At 32.4% G+C, this 20,487-nt stretch overlaps 1 protein-coding gene and 1 long non-coding RNA gene across 2 annotated transcripts in view; one reads left to right on the forward strand and one right to left on the reverse strand.

The window, feature by feature from the left end:
• LOC127702905 (ankyrin repeat domain-containing protein 12-like) overlaps positions 1-20,487 on the reverse strand; it is a 51,896-nt gene that overhangs the window by 4,393 nt on the left and 27,016 nt on the right. Inside the window, exons 8-13 of the mRNA XM_052207208.1 lie at positions 17,117-18,655; positions 10,615-10,832; positions 9,184-9,315; positions 8,399-8,497; positions 5,650-5,793; positions 3,868-3,963 (exon numbers count right to left, since the gene is read on the reverse strand). Of these exons, the coding sequence (XP_052063168.1) occupies positions 3,868-3,963; positions 5,650-5,793; positions 8,399-8,497; positions 9,184-9,315; positions 10,615-10,832; positions 17,117-18,655 (2,228 nt within the window). The remainder of the gene's footprint in view (positions 1-3,867; positions 3,964-5,649; positions 5,794-8,398; positions 8,498-9,183; positions 9,316-10,614; positions 10,833-17,116; positions 18,656-20,487) is intronic.
• Positions 28-13,121, forward strand: LOC127702906 (uncharacterized). The gene is made up of 2 exons (XR_007982567.1): positions 28-81; positions 11,526-13,121. It is a non-coding gene; the product is annotated as an uncharacterized LOC127702906 (long non-coding RNA).

Raw genomic sequence — 20,487 nt, forward strand, 5'->3', positions numbered from 1 at the left:
TATTTTATTGTGACATGTTGGGCTACCATCACACTCCATAATAAAATGCTCCGCAGGGCGCAGCTTGATACGACCGCAGAGGTCGAACCCTGAACAGTTGGGGCAAGTATGGACACAACATTCAAGCTTTGAATTTGGATTGTGATTAAATATTTGACACAGCATAGGTTTCTGACACAGAATGAATGTGGTCTAAGAATTAAAAAATTTTAAATTGGACATTCATCTATTATGGTCCAATATCCAAAATCTAAATGGTTAGATTCAGCATATCAAAGAACCCCAAGAATTCAATTTTTAATGAAATCAAACAAAGTTTAATTTTGGACCCTTTTGACCTCAATGTGGACAAAGTTGAAAATGGGGCCCAAAAATCAAAAATCTAAATACATGGTTAGATTCAGCATATCAAAGAACCCCATATATTCAATTTTTGTTGAAATCAAACAAAGTTTAATTTTGGACCCCGAGTTGGACCAACTTGAAAACTAGGCCCATAATCAAAAATCTAAATACATGTTTAGATTCAGCATATCAAAGAACCCTAAGAATTCAATTTTTGTTAAAATCAAACTAAGTTTAATTTTGGACCCTTTGGACCTTAATGTAGACCAATTTGAAAACGGAACCTAAAATTAAGAATCTAAATACACGGTTAGATTCAGCATATCAAAGAACCCCAATAATTCAATTTTTGATGGATTCAAACTAAGTTTAATTTGGACCCTTTGGACCTCAATGTGGACCAATTTAAAAAGGGGCCCAAAATCCAAAAACTTAATACACGGTTAGAATCAGCATATTAAAGAACCCCAAGAATTCAAGAATAAAACCCCATTGAAATTGGTCAAGAAATAAGCAATTTATAAGAAGTATCTTCTTTTGCACAATATTGTGCAATTGAATATTTCTTGCTATTGCGCAATACTGTACAATTGACAATTTCTTGCTATTGCGCAATATTGTGCTATTGGATATTTCTTGCTATTGCACAATACTGTGCAATTGAAGATGTCTTGCTATTGCGCAATACTGTGCAAATTGAAGATTTCTGGCTATTGTGCAATACTGTGCAATTGAAAATTTCTTGCTATTGCACAATACTTATTATATAATAATTTACACATCCTGTTTGGTGTGTATCTCCTACCATATCATTATTATTTGCTTTTAAATATAAAACAGAAATAACCAACTTAAAATGGAAAATTTTAAAAGGAAAAAAAAAGGAAAAAAAGAAAGAAAAAAAATCCCTCCCCCCCCAAATTTTTTGAACCCCCTTATGATTCATCACCCCCAAACTCAATCCCAGCCTTCCCTTTATGGTATGGTACCTTGCAGTACAATTTCAGAGAGATCCATACACTTGAACACAAGTTACTGTCTGGAAACTAGAAAAAATGCTTATTTTTGGCCCCTTTTTGGCCTCTTATTCATAAACGTTTTGGGCAATTACCCCCAAACTCAATTCCAGCTTTCCCTTTGTGATATGGAACCTTGTAGTACAATTTCAGAAAGATCCATACACTTACACACAAGTTATTATCATGAAACTAGAAAAATGCTTGTTTTTTGCCCCTTTTTTGGCCCCTAATTCCTAATATTTTGAGGCAATTACCCCCAAAATCAATCCCAGCATTCCCTGTGTGATATGGAACCTTGTGGTACAATTTCAGAGAGATCCATACACTTGAACACAAGTTATTGTCTGGAAACTAGAAAAATGCTTATTTTTGGCCCCTTATTCCTAAACGTTTAGGGCAATTACCCGCAAACTCAATTCCAGCTTTCCCTTTGTGATATGGAACCTTGTAGTACAATTTCAGAAAGATCCATACACTTACAAACAAGTTATTGTCATGAAACTAGAAAAATGCTTGTTTTTTGCCCCTTTTTTGGCCCCTAATTCCTAATATTTTGAGGCAATTACCCCCAAAATCAATCCCAGTATTCCCTGTGTGATATGGAACCTTGTGGTACAATTTCAGAGAGATCCATACACTAACACACAAGTTATGTCTAGAAGTTACAAAAATGCTTATTTTTGGCCCCTTTTTGGCCCCTAATTCCTTAACTGTTGGTACCATAACCCCTAAAATCAATCCCAACCTTCCTTTTGTGGTATTGAACCGTATGGTAAAATTTCATAGAGATCCATTCCCTTAAACTAAAGTTAGAGTGCGAAAACCAATGTGTCATCGGACGACGACGACGACGCCAACGTCATACCAATATACGACCGCAAAATTTTTTTGCGGTCGTATAAAAAGCAAAATTCCTGAATAACTCATTCCAAAGCACAACTTGATGACAATAAATGCACTGAATCACGTTTTAGAATTAAATACAAAGGTACACAGCTGTTATAATTCTTCATGTAGATGCTAATATATTATCATACCATAATGCTAAAATTTATACATGTACCTACATGTTTTGATAAACCATCATAATTTTCATTGCTTGGTAAATACTTTTATAGGTAATACATACAAGATTCCACCACTGCAACAAGTTTGTAACGTTATTTCTCCACTCGAGACAGTTAAATTTTAATATTTAAAGTATGAGGCTTGGTGAGCTTTTTAAATAATTAAAATTTAACTGTTGAGAGTTGAAAAATATCATAATACACAAGTTATAGTGGTGGAAACTGTTTCTCTTATGATTTTTATCCATCCTTTTCAAAGATTTGCAGAGAGTTGTGTTCTTTATATGTGATGTCATCAGGCATGGTCACCTTTTTTCATGACATCACAATAGGAAATTCAGAAGAAACCAAGTAAATTTGACGTCGTAATTAAATTTCAACCAATCATTTGCCGAGAACAGATATTTCACTAGGGAGGAGAACACTTTTTTCACAATCGGTTGGGAATTGTGAAAATAGTGAAAAAATTAGAGAAATACATTTTTCATTTAATTTACTGGTACTTTTTTGTTCCATTATTATCGTTTATAAAGTTTTTTGGTGAACTGAAAGTTTTCGTACCATATGATTGAAAATGACAATGCACATTTCCAAGGAGGAACAAAGCATTACTTGCTTTGAAGAGTCATTCAGCCTGCTTTCCTATTGCTTAAAACTCATGAAAATGACAATCTATTTTTATAGTAGATGTAACTTAATTCATTAGATACAAGATACTAGTAGGAAATACACATAGATTTAATAGGTAATACAATCAATGGCAATCGTTCTGTATCAGCCATACATGATGATATCGATATCAGACAAGATTGCAAAGGCTTTGTAAAACCCCTGGTCTTTCAAGTCACATGAAATCATCTATTTTAGGTGTATGATATAGTGAATATAATATGGCTTTCAATATATATCACACACACCGCATCAACCCTAAACCAATGTAATCCAGTGAACAGAGGTCTTTGGAAATTGCTAATGTCTCTGGTTAATACCGGTGTAATACTGAAAGAGTCATATAATATTATCTATTCATCATCTTGTCTTTGATGAAATAGTATTGATATAGTTTTGAAAGTTTTACCTTTTGTTTTATACCAAATTTCATTAGTAGCACTTGCATCAATAAGGTTACCCATTTTCAAATGATATGAAAGTTTGCAACAGCACCATGTGGTGTGTATTTCAGTCACTTTTTATTGTAAAACAGAAAGAAGGTGTCAGATCTGAAAAGCGCACACATGTTACAACTAATCACTGTTAAGCTGCTGACAAAATAAGTTTCTGAGGAAAGTGTGACGAAAAATATTTGTTGGACAAAGGACAGACAGATAATGTGATTGCAATATAGCCCCCACTTTTAGAGTGGGGATATAATATATTATCATTTAAACACAGAATCACTTAAAATATATTAACATGGAATCAGTTTTTGACTTTACCTTAATTTTTTCGAATTTGTCCTCGACATCTTTAATCCATGACAAAAACTGTCTGCCATTATATCTTGAGCGTGATGTCTTTTCCTTTTCATCAGACTGTAATAAAGTTACATTTTTGTGAGTAAATAGTGCAGTGTGTGTTACTTTTATGTCAAAAAATTACATAGTATATGTATAAAGCAAATGAAATATTATTTTCTACTGGTTGCCTACCATATCATGTTACATTCTAAATTGAGTACCAGTAACAGCAAGCAACACTTTCTTGAAAACCAAACAGTAATGTAATTCAGAAAAATATCAGCACAAGGACAAGTTATCAATTTAGCAATAGGCAGAAATCCCTATAAACTATTGACTGTAAAACATTCTTTTGTGGCCTATCAATATACATGTGTGAAAAATAAATATCATGTAATATATAAAATAAGGAGATATGGTATGATTGAGACATCAATCTACCAAAGAGAAATAGGAAAAGGATGTAAACAACTACGGGTCAATCCTCTAATTTTGACCTCACATTGATTATGGTTGCATTTTTGTCTCATTGAGGTATACCCACATCTTCATTAGTCATATGCAGGCATGGGGTAATGCAAATTTGTAATTGTAATTACATTTTTCCAAGTAATTGCATGTAATGTGTAATGCAGCAATTTGTGCATTACATGTAATTGTAATATAATGCATTACTTTAGCAAAAAGTTGTGTAATTTCATGCATTACATGGCATTACATGTCATTACTTTTTTCACATACTACAACATATTGTTGGAGTTTTAACTAAACCAAATTTTAGATTTCTTGATTAACTAAGAATATGTTAATCATTAGAATATATTCTTTATTTCATCTTATTTCATACATTTTCCTGCATAAAAAGATTGATATTTGAAAAGCATAACTGTATTGTTGTCATAAGATCAAAGAATATCTTGTCTTGTTTAAATAAAAGATAATTAAACTTTGTTATAAAACACTAATTAGTTTGTTTTACAATCAATATTTTCACCATTTAGACAATTGTTCATTAATTAAGGTCTATGTTTATTTTATAATTAGGGAAGTAATTCGCAGTAATTAAATATTTCTTTTAAAATTAAAAAAACAACAAAAAGTATATTTTTAAAAGTAAAGTCAACATTAAGTTAAAATAATTAAAATTGTAAAAGTCGAATTAAATAGATTTTTTACATGTATACTTATATTCAATTCATGGAACATTTACTGCATATGCTAGAATCTTTTGTGACTTCTAGTTGTTTTTCAAAATGTTTAGTTTTTCTATTCACTTAATAACATTTTCAAATGTAATGTGTAATTCAAGGCATTACTTTTCAAAAGTAATTGTAATATAATGCATTACTTTGATAAATTCATGTAATTGTAATTGTAATATAATGCATGGTTTGGTCAAAGTAATTGTAATATAATGCATTACATTGCAATGTAATTCGCCCCATGCCTGGTCATATGTAACTTTTTTTGTCTCATTGAGCTATACCCACATCTTCATTAGTCAAATGTAACTATTTCTGTCTCATTGAGGTATACCCACATCTTCATTAGTCAAATGTAACTATTTCTGTCTCATTGAGGTATACCCACATCTTCATTAGTCAAATGTAACTATTTCTGTCTCATTGAGGTATACCCACATCTTCATTAGTCATATGTAACTATTTTTTGTCTCATTGATGTATACCCACATCTTCATTAGTCATATGTAACTATTTATGGTACAAACATTTAACATTCAATATATTTTTCTAAACAAACCTGATCGAAGTCATTGATGTTACAAGTGTCATCGTATTTCATCAATGTACATACACTAAGTGGTAAATTTTGATTACTAGATGCTCGTGCTGCACGACCATGTTCTCTAATCTTCTCTTGTTCTAAGGCCAACCTTAGTTTCTCCTAAAATATAAAATCAACATGTTGTACAGTGATTTTTCTCCTCTCAAAGGTCATGTCAAGTTTCACTGCATTTAAAAACATATATTAAGCATATGTAGCAGTTATTGTCATATGAGCTTATTTTAATAAAAAACAAATCAACCTTATCAGAAAACTTAGTATCAAAAAAGAATCAAAGCCTTAAAGGCTGTAAAAGCAATTGCTGCCATGTTAATGTTTTGGGGACTTTTATTTTTCATCCACATATATATATGAATTAAACCTGACAGGAGTGTTGTCTAGTGAGAAGTAAGAAGGTTTAAACTTTATATCAATAAAAGACTTTAGCAGAAAGTCATTTTTGATATGTTTTATATTTAACAAGGAGACAACACGTTTACCAGGCTAAAGTTGGGGTCAAATTTACATGTGCTGAAACATATAACTCAAAAAGAAATTATCCCCTGGTAGTGTTTGTAACTGGGTAATAATTTCCTTTATTGATTTAATTTTAACAATTATCATAATTAATTTAAATTTAACCATTCAATAAAAACATTTCAACTTTCCAGACGCAAATGTTGAAAAACGGGAAAGAAATAAAATATCTTACAAGACATAAATATGTAAAAAATAAATATATATTTCAGCTTACTAAAAATATTTTCATAATGTTACTTTCTCTTCATTTCTTAAAACTAAGTCCCAAACATTATTGCTCAGTTGATATGTGTCATCCTCATGCGGTACGAGATAACTATAATTCTCATGCAATCCCGAAAAGGGGGGTCATCACTGACAAACATGACATTAAATCGTCATTATACAAACAAGAACAAACAGCTCTTCGTTGCTTTGATATTTATCAATTTTCAGGAAACATTGCCAAAAATGATCTTCAATATTTCGAAAACATGTGAAATAAAATTGCAAACACTGTGGACCGTCGAGTGTCAACACACGTGTAGACTCGTCCACTGGAAAGACGAGGATTATGGTTTCATCATTTGTCATGCATACCCAGTTTTGATTATGATATCCAAAAGGACGTACTTTTTTTCAATCTATGAAACTAGAAAATTCCAAATTGTAAATATCTCTTCATCTGGACTTGGCATCTATCACGTTTTGACGAGTCCATTTCATTAGTAAGGTGATCGATAAATCTTACGGAGTTATGACAAAAAAGGAAAACGAACTTATTGTTATGTGTTTTTAACAAGGGTTTCGTTCTGCTAAATTATTTGCGCAAACAAATCAACAAAATAGGTCAGTTAAGTTTGTCTATTTTTAGATTACAGGTAATCATTTGACACTACATATAACCTGTGAAGTGATTTTGATTTTACGATAAATTTATGAATGAACGATAATTTAATGAATGAACAAGAGCACCTGGCCTCTTTCTTAGAGAAACACCAATTAAACATATAAAACCGTATTTAATAAGAGATAACTTTCAGTAAAATTTTCAATACTAAATCAACAACAGAAATGATTCCATATTTTGTTGAAACATCGTACGAACAGAGAACGGAATCGCAGGTATAAAAATGCACTTTTTTTCACTCGGACTTCTATGTTTTTTTTATAGTCAAACGGTTGTCCCCTAAATACAAAAATACATCTACAAGAACATATGCTGAAACCTCTTAAATCCACTAATGTTTTTCAAAAGTTTCAAGCTATGTATTATATTAGAAAACATATATAGGTGTTTCAGAATGACAGACCAGGAGCCTGTTTAACAAAATACTATGGCTTGATCTGGGCGGAGTCTCTGATTTGCATCACAAAGATGGCCATACGCGATGGCATAAAAGCAATTGCTTTAAAAAACAACATCAATGTTTGTCTCCAACAAAAAATAACTAAGTCACATCTAAGTCCATTTGCATTAATATATTTGAATTACAAGAAAATCATAACCATGACAATATGCATACTTTAATCATGTGTGCAAATATTTCACAACCTAAAAAAAAACATCTAGCTGGAAAACTGTTTAAGTTTGGACATTAAACAGAACATCTTACATGCAAAACTGAGCAAAATTTGATTTAGTTCAATCATCATTTTGTTAATAATTCTCTAACCTCAAACATCTTTGCATACAGTTTTACATCCCATTTATTTCAAACAAGGCAAAATTATCTAATCAAAAACAGTCTTTTTATTCCTCATCAGTTAATATAGATTTACACCATTTCTAAAGTCCAAGGAGGTCACAGCAGATTCAATCATTGAAACAGGCTTGTAATTTCTATGAATGTGCTTACTGTAACTTTGTTATATTTCTCATTCAAAATATTTTTAAAAAGTAGACAAAAGTGGATTTACTAAAATGCCTTCCTTGATTACTTTGTATCAGGAAAACATAAAATCAGAAAATGGGGTCAAGGTCAGATGACTTGTTAAGACATGAAACACTCAAAATGAATCTCTAGTCAGAATATAGTTAACCTTTTACTTGTTATAACCAAAAGTGTAAAATCACTATGGCCTCACATGATCAATTAACCATGAAAATCAGCCTAATGAGGTCAAGGTCAGGTGTTTCCTTTCCGTGTACACCCTACAATTATGTCTATATTATCAATCTATTGTGCACTTTCTAAATACAAACCCTTTCTGTCAGATGCTGCAACCTAAGTTTGTAGCGTGCCTTTTCTTGTTCTATAAATAAATCACGCATCTTCTCAGTAACAGAATTAGGAGGTGAAAGCTGAAAATATGTAAAAAAGTCTGATTAAAAACAAAATCCTCATTTAATCAATACAATATACTTTCAAATTTTTATTTATTCTTTTCCGATTTTGTTATTTAGTCAACAAAATAGAGGGGTCAGATCATTGTTTGTGTTAAGATAAATTGTATGAGAAAATCTAAAACAACAAAGTGGCTATCAAAAATATAAATATCTTCACTGCTTACACTGATTTAAATGTAAGAGAATTAAATTTACTCATGATCTTGATAACAGTCTTAAGTTTGTTAGAAATGTTACATAGTTAATATAACACATGTACAAATTACAATTCAAAATGTATTACAATTTAGATCTATAATTGTGCTAGAAAAAATCTGCTTCCCCAATTTTGTCATGAAAAAGAAAACATTTATAAGTTTGAACAACTATTTTCTTCAAACACTGTAACCGTATTAAACTGTGTAAATTTATTAAGAACGTCCAGGAGAAGGTCATTTCTCCAGGTTAGAATGACTAGTGTTTGTTGTACATAAATTTAATTCACACATGCACTACATATTTGTATATTAATATGTATATGGTCTCTGTAACATTTTGTTTTATGAGAATATTCATTCATTCATTCATTCATTCATTCATTTTAAAACATCCTGAAACTATTAAATAGATGTTTGGAACTTTTGGTAATAAGATATACCCACCATTGGTACAGAAAGAGTACTGGCTGAATTCCCCTGAAGAACGTAACTACAGTTCACTAAAAGATAATCTTTAAAACCTTGTGGTGGCTTTGGTTGTACAACTGATAAACTCTTCTGTTGAAATATAATCTTCTGTAAGAAATAATAATACACAATCATAATGATAAAGTCAGAATGGTTGTTTTATACATTTATGTAAGTCTTTGTAAGAATCAGGCAATTTTGTAAAAATTCAAAACATGGCCGAAAAAAACCCACCGACCTAACCATCCTATTTTGAAGTTACCCTCATCCTGAGTTAGAAATGGTAGGTCTTTTGTTTCTGTGTGTCTGGTAATTTGAGAAATCTTTAGATAAATTTTGGTTAGAATGATAGCAAATTACGGAGTCAGCTCCCCTTAATTGTTAATTTCTAATGCATTTCAACCAAATTATATCTTGAATTACCAGAACAGGAAAAGGAAACGAAAGCTATATTTGCGCACCATAATACATTTTGAACAAAAAACAATGTAAACTTGAGTGGGTTTTTGTTTGTCATATTTTCACCACTGCCTGATTCTTAGGCAGATTGGCACTTAATGTAAGTCTGCAAAGAACAAGTTGAACTGTGAGCTATTGCTCACTACTGATACCTATGCTATAAGTATTATGTAAATAGGAAGTTGATGAGTGATGGATGTATAAAAGCATGCTCACATGAAGGTTGATTCCCAATTTTGGAAAACCCCGAATTGTACTTAATAATCTGTAAGAATATACAAGTATTCAGAAGACAGGAAGTTGATTATTTATATGAATGTGAAAGTGTCACACAACATGCTCATATGAAGCTTACTACTTAATTTCAGGAAGCTCTGCCTTGCAGTTCCAGAGAAAAGTGTAATAAAAGTTTCATCGGTTGGATGGAGATACACACATGTACGTAAATCAGAATACTCCCCTTCCTCTCAGAGCAGGGGCACAGAGATTAACAGAATTGCTGCAACCTGGAACTTTCAGTGATATTAACTGTGAATTCCTTTGATAAGTTTACATTGCTGCAATTGGTCGATGCAAACTAAAACCTCAAGTACAACAAAAATTCAACCAAGCTTAATTTTGATAAAAGCAACTGACGATGAAAGATGTATCTTAAATCTGTAGGCTATAGTGCATGTGTAGTGTAGGAATTTTCTTCCAAACATGACTACTGGTACAACCTTGTTAAAAGGAATGTGCCTGATATGCAGGATATAGCCAAGTATGTTTCATATGGATTAGGTGGTTTTTCGGGCATGACCTTAATATTTACCTGTCTTCTGATAGCCAGGTATGTTTCATATGGATTAGGTGTTTTTTTTATGCATGACCCTAATTTTTACGTCTTCTGATAGCCAGATATGTTTCACATGTATCAGGTAGTTTTTCAGGCATGACCCCAATATTTACCTGTCTTCTGATAGCCAGGTATGTTTCATATGGATTAGGTGGTTTTTCATAAGTAACTGGAGGTAAAGTTGGAACAGGAGGTTCTGTTGGTTCAATTTTCGGTCGCAAATTACGTTTCCGCAGCTGCACTGAAGACTGTGTATCATCCTCATCACCTTTTGCCGTCTTTGATGAAACTGATACATCGTCTCTCATGGACTGATCTGAATTTATAATTGCTGAAAGAAAGCAAATTTTAAGATTATAGAATGTATGTGTGTAAAACATGAAAGATTGTTGATTAAACCCAAATAGACAGTAGGTAGATATCAACATTCTAAACATGCTGAATATTTCTGGCTGTCATATTTTCTCCATGTACATGTATGCAGTTTTCAAAATAATAGACAAAACTTTCATTTTACCATGTTTACCCCTATGTTCTAATTTTAGCCATGTTGATTGGCCATTTCAGGGCTTTTTATAGCTATAAATACTATCCAGTATGTGGGTTGCACTTTGTTGAAGGCCATACATGTACAATGACCCATAAATGTTAACTTCTAAGTCATTTGGTGTCTGGTGGAGAGTTGTCTCAATGGCAATCTTACCACATCTTCTTATTTTTATATTGATAATAGATTCTACAAACAAGCCTCCTTATTTTTTTACTGTTTAAGAATAACTGATTGAAGGATAATTTGGATAGTACTGTTTGCCTGCCTGGCAAGTAAGAGCAGTAACAAATCAACTGCTGAAACGTTCACTGTATGTTAGGCTTGTCTGGCAGCATGAATTCTCTAATCATTTAATATCTTGCCCTTTTTATACACTTATCTGACCTGTATTGAACTCCCAAAAACCAACTTAAAGAACTTTACAGTAACAACAATAAAATGCTCCGCAGGGCGCAGCTTGATACGACCGCAGAGGTCGAACCCTGAACAGTTGGGGGAAGTATGGACACAACATTCAAGCTTGATACAGCTTTGGATTTGGATTGTGATTAAATATTTGACACAGCATAGGTTTCTAACACAGATTGAATGTGGTCTAAGAACTTAAAAATTTTAAATTGGACATTCACCTATTATGGTCCAATATCCAAAATCTAAATACATGGTTAGATTCAGCATATCAAAGAACCCCAAGAATTCAATTTTTGATGAAATCAAACAAAGTTTAATTTTGGACCCTTTTGACCTCAATGTGGACAAAGTTGATAACGGGGCCCAAAAATCAAAAATCTAAATACATGGTTAGATTCAGCATATCAAAGAACCCCATATATTCAATTTTTGTTGAAATCAAACAAAGTTTAATTTTGGACCCCGATTTGGACCAACTTGAAAACTGGGCCCATAATCAAAAATCTAAATACATGTTTAGATTCAGCATATCAAAGAACCCTAAGAATTCAATTTTTGTTAAAATCAAACTAAGTTTAATTTTGGACCTTTTGGACCTTAATGTAGACCAATTTGAAAACGGAACCAAAAATTAAGAATCTAAATACACAGTTAGATTCAGCATATCAAAGAAACCCAATAATTCAATTTTTGATGAAATCAAACAAAGTTTAATTTTGGACCCTTTTGACCTCAATGTGGACAAAGTTTATAACGGGGCCCAAAAATAAAAAATCTAAATACATGGTTAGATTCAGCATATCAAAGAACCCCATATATTCAATTTTTGTTGAAATCAAACAAAGTTTAATTTTGGACCCCGATTTGGACCAACTTGAAAACTGGGCCCATAATCAAAAATCTAAATACATGTTTAGATTCAGCATATCAAAGAACCCTAAGAATTCAATTTTTGTTAAAATCAAACTAAGTTTAATTTTGGACCCTTTGGACCTTAATGTAGACCAATTTGAAAACGGAACCAAAATTTAAGAATCTAAATACACAGTTAGATTCGGCATATCAAAGAACCCCAATAATTCAATTTTTGATGAAATCAAACAAAAAAGTTTAATTTTGGACCCTTTGGACCTCAATGTGGACCAATTTAAAAACGGGGCCCAAAATCCAAAAACTAAATACACGGTTAGATTCAGCATATTAAAGAACCCCATGAAATCAAGAATAAAACCCCATTGAAATTGGTCAAGAAATAAGCAATTTATAGGAAGTATCTTCTTTTGCACAATCCTGTGCTATTATATATTTCTTGCTATTGCGCAATACTGTACAATTGACAATTTCTTGCTATTGCGCAATATTGTGCTATTGGATATTTCTTGCTATTGCGCAATACTGTGCAATTGAAGATTTCTTGCTATTGCGCAATACTGTGCAATTGAAGATTTCTTGCTATTGTGCAATACTGTGCAATTGAAAATTTCTTGCTATTGCACAATACTTATTATATAATAATTTACACATCCTGTTTGGTGTGTATCTCCTACCATATCATTATTATTTGATTTTAAATATAAATCAGAAATAACCAACTTAAAATGGAAAATTTTAAAAGAAACAAAAAAGGAAAAAAAGAAAAAAAAGGAAAAAAAAAATAAATCCCCCCCCAAAATTTTTTGAACCCCCATTATGATTCATCACCCCCAAACTCAATCCCAGCCTTCCCTTTGTGGTATGGTACCTTGCAGTACAATTTCAGAGAGATCCATACACTTGAACACAAGTTATTGTCTGGAAACTAGAAAAAAATGTGTTTTTTGGCCCCTTTTTGGCCCCAAATTCCTATACGTTTAGGGCAATTACCCCCAAACTCAAACCCAGCTTTCCCTTTGTGATATGGAACCTTTTGTACAATTTCAGAAAGATCCATACACTTACACACAAGTTATTGTCATGAAACTAGAAAAATGCTTGTTTTTTGCCCCTTTTTTGGCCCCTAATTCCTAAAATTTGGAGGCAATTATCCCCAAAATCAATCCCAGCATTCCTTTAGTGATATGGAACCTTGTGGTACAATGTCAGAGAGATCCATACACTAACACACAAGTTATGTCAGGAAGTTACAAAAATGCTTATTTTTGGCCCCTTTTTGGCCCCTAATTCCTTTACTGTTATTACCATAACCCCCAAAATCAATCCCAACCTTCCTTTTGTGGTATTGAACCTTGTGGTAAAATTTCATAAAGATCCATTCACTTAAACTAAAGTTAGAGTGCGAAAACCAATGTGTCTTCGGACGACGCCAGACGACGCCGGACGACGACGACGACGCCGGACGACGACGACGCCGGACGACGACGACGCCAACGTCATACCAATATACGACCACAAAAATTTTTTTGCGGTCGTATAAAAATGAAGAAAATGAACAGCATATTAATTTACTGTCAATTCAGAAATTATTGTCATGATTGTGTGCATTTATTATTGCGATGTTTGAAGAATGGACAAAAATGAGAGATTAATTATTGCAATTTCATGAAAATCTGCATACAGATATATGTATCATATATTATTGTGATACTCTATAAGTCACATGACTCGCATTAATAAAAACCTCACAATAGTTTCTGAATTTACAGTATTGATATAATTCCTATTTGTCAATCATTCCATTTTTGTGTGAAGAGGATCACCATCAAAATGTGCTCCCCTCTATAAGGTTATTATTACATACATGTACAATACCTATGAATAAAAAAGCTGATTGAAGCCTCAAAATCTGACTGACATATTACATTGTACATGTTGTACTACTAGAAATCCTACATTTTATATATATATACATTGTATTATTTTTTATTATAAAACTTGTAATGCTTGTTCTTCATGTTCTTGGGATCTTATTCTTTACTACTCTTTAATCTATATTTTGTGTATATTTATGAAATAAGAATACACAGGTTTTAACTCGGTCAGATGGTTTCTCTTTCCAATGGTTTACATTTTGTCATGTGATTTCCTTTTATACATGTAGCTTTCTCATTTTTAAAGACCATATCCATATGGTGACCTATAGCTGCTAACATCTACGTCATTTGGACCCTGGTGGATAATTGTCTCATAGGCAATCATAACACATCTTCTTATCTTTATAGCAAAATGTATAGTGAATGTTTTCTATAGATTTAGACAGAAAAAATACAGAAGTCATCATATTTTGTCTTTAATAAGGGTAAACAATACAATAACAAGGGCAGATAATAACATGCCAAGCTTAATGCTTTTTTTGAGGCGCCTTTGTTAAAAATATAGATCCATCTAAATTACTTAGGAAAATATACAAGACGTCATCAAATCAGTTGCATGAATTTGAATGCAGTCTCAAAGGAATACAGATATGCTGCTTATGGAAGTACATGTACAATGTATGTAAAATCTACTGTGTAACATACATGTAAAGCTTGATTTAACTAAACACCTGGCTACCTTTTTGCCATAAACATTCAACAAATGTCAGAGATTTGTATAATGTTATGGTATATGGTGGAAATGCTTACACAATGATGTGAACCCCCATTTAATTTCTTTTTGATTCAATAGTGTACTGCTTTGAGAATGTTTTGTCATAATTGCGGTTTATTTTTTTGGCATGCACTTGTAATGGCAAGCAAGCTGTGTGGTTTTCTGTAGCCTATAAATGAATAATTTCACAACAATTTTATCTTATTTGACCTTCAACTTGGAAACAACATTGAAAGGTAATGCACAACGGAACAGTTTACAAAAACCGGTGAAAATATCTCTTTTCATACATGTCATATATGAGAGTTTTGCTATTTTTTCAACTAGGCATTCATATAGGAAAATTTGTGTTTTTACATCAAACAGGCTAAAATCAAGCAGTAATACCTCAAAAAGTGAGTCATAGAGGTATATATTTCAATAATGCATATGAAAATTGATTGTGTCAAATAAAGGTAAAATCAGCAATATATCTCTCCTGAATTGTTTGGCCTTAAGATGATATAAGCTGTAATAACAATATATACATGATATAATAATAATAATAAGTGCTGCCAAATTTGCCATTTCTCAGTCCATGATTTAGCTATTTGTTGTTTCAGTGTGAGTACACCATTGAAATCTTCACCATTACACACATGTTAGTTTGGTTGTTTTTACCATGTTTACAGAAATAATACATATTTTAACAGTCATGACAGTTACCATGGTTACATGCTGAAGTTGAGGGCTGTTTCTTTGAGGAATTTTGTATAACACAAATTTTTAAGAAGACATGCCCAATGCTGACAAGGTTCCTTGGATATTAATTATATACATGATATATAAAGAATTGACTAGTGAAAGCAAAAATACATGTACATTGTATTTAAGAAAAAATTAGTAGTCTCTGAGGAAATCTCATGAAACAATGCGGGATCAAAACCAAATAAAGAAAACAAATGATCATGGAGATGAAAGTCTAATATACTGTGGATTCATTAATATTATTTGATGGGTACCAACTTTTGTGGATTTTCGGGTATAATAAACCATGAATTTAAATTAAACTCCATCTGGTGAACCAACGCCTGTGTGAATTCTTTCGGTAGAGTTCATGAAGTGGATACCTTGGCTTGGTATGCCAAGTTGTCAAATAATGCAAGTGAATGCAACACTTAAATAATAATCAAATTGCAGACCAGTTGAAGTGTTGTTGTCAATTTTGATTATCATGCATGAATTTAAATGTTTTAAGAAGTATCAATTTACTTATTGTAGACTTAAGCTTGTATCCTTGTATCCTTGTATGTAGAGTTGGGCAAATCTACACAATCAAATATACACAAATACATACTTCCTCAATCCATGAAAATTGGAACCCGCGAAAATCAATGAATCCTCATGATCAGTAACAAGTACATTTTTCATTGTAATATATATAAACCAGACTTACATAAATTTGTTAGTTGACCCTTCATCATTTATTGAGAACATTTACACTGACTTATTTTGAAAGTGTTATTAACAACGAATTTTTATGACGGTTATAGTGACAGACATGTAATATTGCAGTTTAGCAAAAAACAACAACAAGCAGATGAAATGTCTATTTCTTCCATAATAACCATGATAACAATTGTCTGATATTTTATATAATCAACTCTACAAGTATGTACATGTATGCACTCTACTCATGCTACTATTTGTGCAGAAAACATTCTACTATTAAATCTATTTAGATAGTTAAGCATCGTTGTGCCATGTTGGTTAATGGCCTTGGAGGGAACACTGCCTCATGTGCTAATTAGTTTTTTCTTTAACAGCATTGACGTCATGTGTGCTCTTTAAAAAATACTGCTAAAAAGGTTGTCATAAATTCTGTCTGTTCATGGGGACTGATAATCATGATATTAAACCAAATTCCAAATCAGATAAATATTTTAGTATACACTAAAACCTTTACATTTTGTTTGTTGTGTAGCTCTATAAATAAAGGTGTTGCCCTTACTTTGGCGCTAAGAACAACAGAATGTATGTTAATGAATGTGTAGAATCTTGTTGATCCACCAAACCAACACTTTTTTATACATTTCTATCATGTCTATAGCTTATTGGTTTGTTAAATCAAACCTACATAAGATACTTACAGAGTTTTTCTTTCTCTCTTTCTTTATCCTTTTCTTTGTCAACTTTTTCCTTCTCCTTCTCTTTTGGTTTTTCCTGTTGCTTCTGTATTTCTTTTGTATGTGACCTCAAGGTCCGTGTAGACTTTTGATTTGCTTCATCTTTTTTCTCCTCTTCCTTACATTTTGCTGATTCCTTTTCCTCTTCTGTCATTTCTACTTTTCCAAGTGTATCATCTGTCAGTCTGTCTTCTTCCTCTTTTATAACTTTTTCATTTTCTTTTGATACAGAGGCTGTGTTACTTGCCCTTGAGGATGGTCGTGATGATGCTGGGCTGGATGGTCGCAGTGATTCCTGTGCTAAAAGTGAAGACACAGGGGCACCAGCAGCAGTCGACACTTGAGTTGTTTCCCCTGGATTTAACACATATGGCAAAGCTGCCTTTGACACATGAATTTTTAATGATTCTGATTCACTAGAAGATGAGGATGAACTTTTTTGTGGAATAATAATTTTTAATGGTGGAACTTTTGGTGAGCAAGAGCGACTGTCTTTCTCTTTATCACTTCTTGGTGAATTTCTTATGTCTTTGTCTAACCGTACAGGTGACGACACCCTATCACTTTCAGACTTCCCAGATAAATTACTATCGTCTTCAACACGAGGTGAAGAAGCAGACCTCAATTCCCACTTCAATCCACTGGTTGTCACTAATGATTCAGAGCTATTATCACCAGAAGCCCCATTACTAGGTCCAACATTTGAGGAGACAACATTACTAGAAATACTATTTCGTCGAGGAAAATTTGAGAAACATTGTAAATTGTTACTTGTACTAGTCCGTTCTGTTGAAGAAAAAGGTACAACTGAAGTTAAACTATTCACCGAATTAGTTGTAACAGACTGAGATATTGATGAAGACAACGTTCTATGATTTGATGAATTTTGACTGTATAATTTATCTTCTTTTAATCGAGTATGAGTTGAATCAACAACACTTGGAATGTAATCCCATTTATCACTATTACTTTTAACGTCTGAATCACTCATATTTCCTTGCGCAGTAAATGACTCCAAGTCCTCTTTTGGCATCTCTGATGTAAAAAACTTCCTAGAGGAATCCATGCTTTGACTGTCTGGTTCTAAATTATCAAGCCGTTCAAAATTTTGAAATTCCATATTAGGGTTAATCACAGATGACGTCACATTATTTTTTGTTAGCACATTTGTTGATGAAATATCACTTTCATTTTCAACTTGACATGTTTTTGTATTGTTACTTTTTGCCTCCAGATGAGGGTCATAAAGGTCACTATCCACACTTGACACATTACTATCAGCTGGAGAAAAAGATCTCTTGTCACTCATTCCCATAATAACACTGTATGATGTCACTTCCTTTTGTTTGTCACTTACTTCATCCCCTGTTTCTCTGTGAAATTTTAAAAATAGTCTTGGGGATTCCTGTGTCTTTGGAATTAACATCCTGCGACTGCTTGGTCCCTGTGAACTTCCAAAACCAAAAGTGCCATCAGATTTAGCTAGCCTTGATGTGATCAGATCTGTCAGATATAAGAGTTTTATTTTTAATAGTGTTACTATGAAAACTCAAATTATGATTATATTCACAAACAAACATAATGGCTGTTTCATAAAAACATAAATGGGACTTCAAAATCTGAACTATTGGAGGGTGTCTAATACCCTTTTATTAAGTTAATATGTGTGTTAAATACTATACTGCCTCTTAGGGTGGAGTTTTGTATTATTTATACATTTTCTTTTTCCTTTAGTTTATCATTAAAATTTCTTGTGCACACATGTATTGCATAAATCATGAGTGTACACACAGTTATCATTTTATATTAATTAATTGACTTCCAAGTTGGAGGGGCAGTAATTCAATTTTATCGCACCGCAGGTAAATTTTCACGTTGTGATTGGTTTAACGCCGTCACGTGGTGACCCCCTATGGATCCGTAGGGGGTTAGTAAATTTCATAGGGGGTTCATGACGTCACGTCTACTGTTAATGGTGACGTCATCTATTAATGTTGTCGTGTTTCATTGTTTATGTTTCTACAAAACGCAGCAGAAAAAGTCCCATGTGATAAATTCGTTATGGGGTTCACTACTGACCCCCTACGGACCATAGAGGGTGAATAAAATCCATAGATTCGGCCTTCTGCCTCACCCCCTATGGATTTTACTAACCTCTATGGATCCGTAGGGGGTCAGTAGCGAACCATATAACTTATAATAGTATTCAAAAACAAACATACAACATCAAGTTTGCACCAATTGGAAATCTATAAGAATGCAGGAAAAAAAGACCTTTGGAACTCCATTCAGATAAAACAAAAATTAGCTCAAGAGTCCCTTCACACAGACTATCTGAAGGAGATTCTCAAATAAAGATTAAAGAAATAGTGTTGATTAACATAGATGGACATTTAATTTATCACTTTCAAACTTTACATCCTAAAACTGTAATAAAACCTAAAGATTCAGAAATGACATTTAAAAAATGACGGTACACCATCAGTGCTGAGCTGTCAAGAGTTGTGATCTTTATGATGGATTTGTAATTTCCAAAAAAAACAGATTTTTGTGTCTGCTTCTTTTTTTTTTTTTTTGATTTTGGTGATGAAGACCATAAAGTCTGCTATCATTTTGATCCATAATCTTAGAAAAAAAATTTGTTGTCTGTCAGATTTACCTTTTCTAGGTCTATTTATAGTAAAAGAAGCCATGTTAGTTGGTTGGCATGAAAATTACATATAAAATATTGAACTAGATACCATAAGGATAATTGTGAACCTAATTGATTCCACTTGTCCTGTCATATCAGAGAAGATTTTGGAAAAAGTGAAATGACAGAAAAAGCTCACAACTTCTCTTTTTGCCATGTAACCTAAAAATACTCTTTCAACATTTCAAAATTTGACATTCTCTAATCAATTAAAGATTAAATAAAACAGTGTAGCTTCTTTATTTCTATGCTACACTTTCAGTCAGGGGTACTACTTGTACAAGTAATTTTTATTTACTTGAAGAAGTAAATATCAATATACTTATATAAGTAAATTTGTAGGATACTTTAAATATACAAGTGTATTTTATTTACTTGTACATGTTGTATAGGTAAACCAAATTTGGGCTTAGTTATGTCCCTTACACATTCAGAATTTTTTACTTATACAAGTAAAAAAGTCATCCTTTCTTCTTTTCTTGAATTCTTAGGACTTCTTTGCTCTAATAGAATTTTTAATTGTCTGTCCTTTGCAGATGTCTTTACTAATCATTTAAGTGTACTTTCATGGACAATGAAAATCTCATTTGTCTGTTATCTTCAGAACACTGCTCATTTACAAGCCCCCAAGGGGCAATTTTTT

This window comes from Mytilus californianus, unplaced genomic scaffold, assembly GCF_021869535.1.
Source record: "Mytilus californianus isolate M0D057914Y unplaced genomic scaffold, xbMytCali1.0.p SCAF_5, whole genome shotgun sequence".
Taxonomy (NCBI): Eukaryota; Metazoa; Mollusca; class Bivalvia; order Mytilida; family Mytilidae; genus Mytilus; species Mytilus californianus.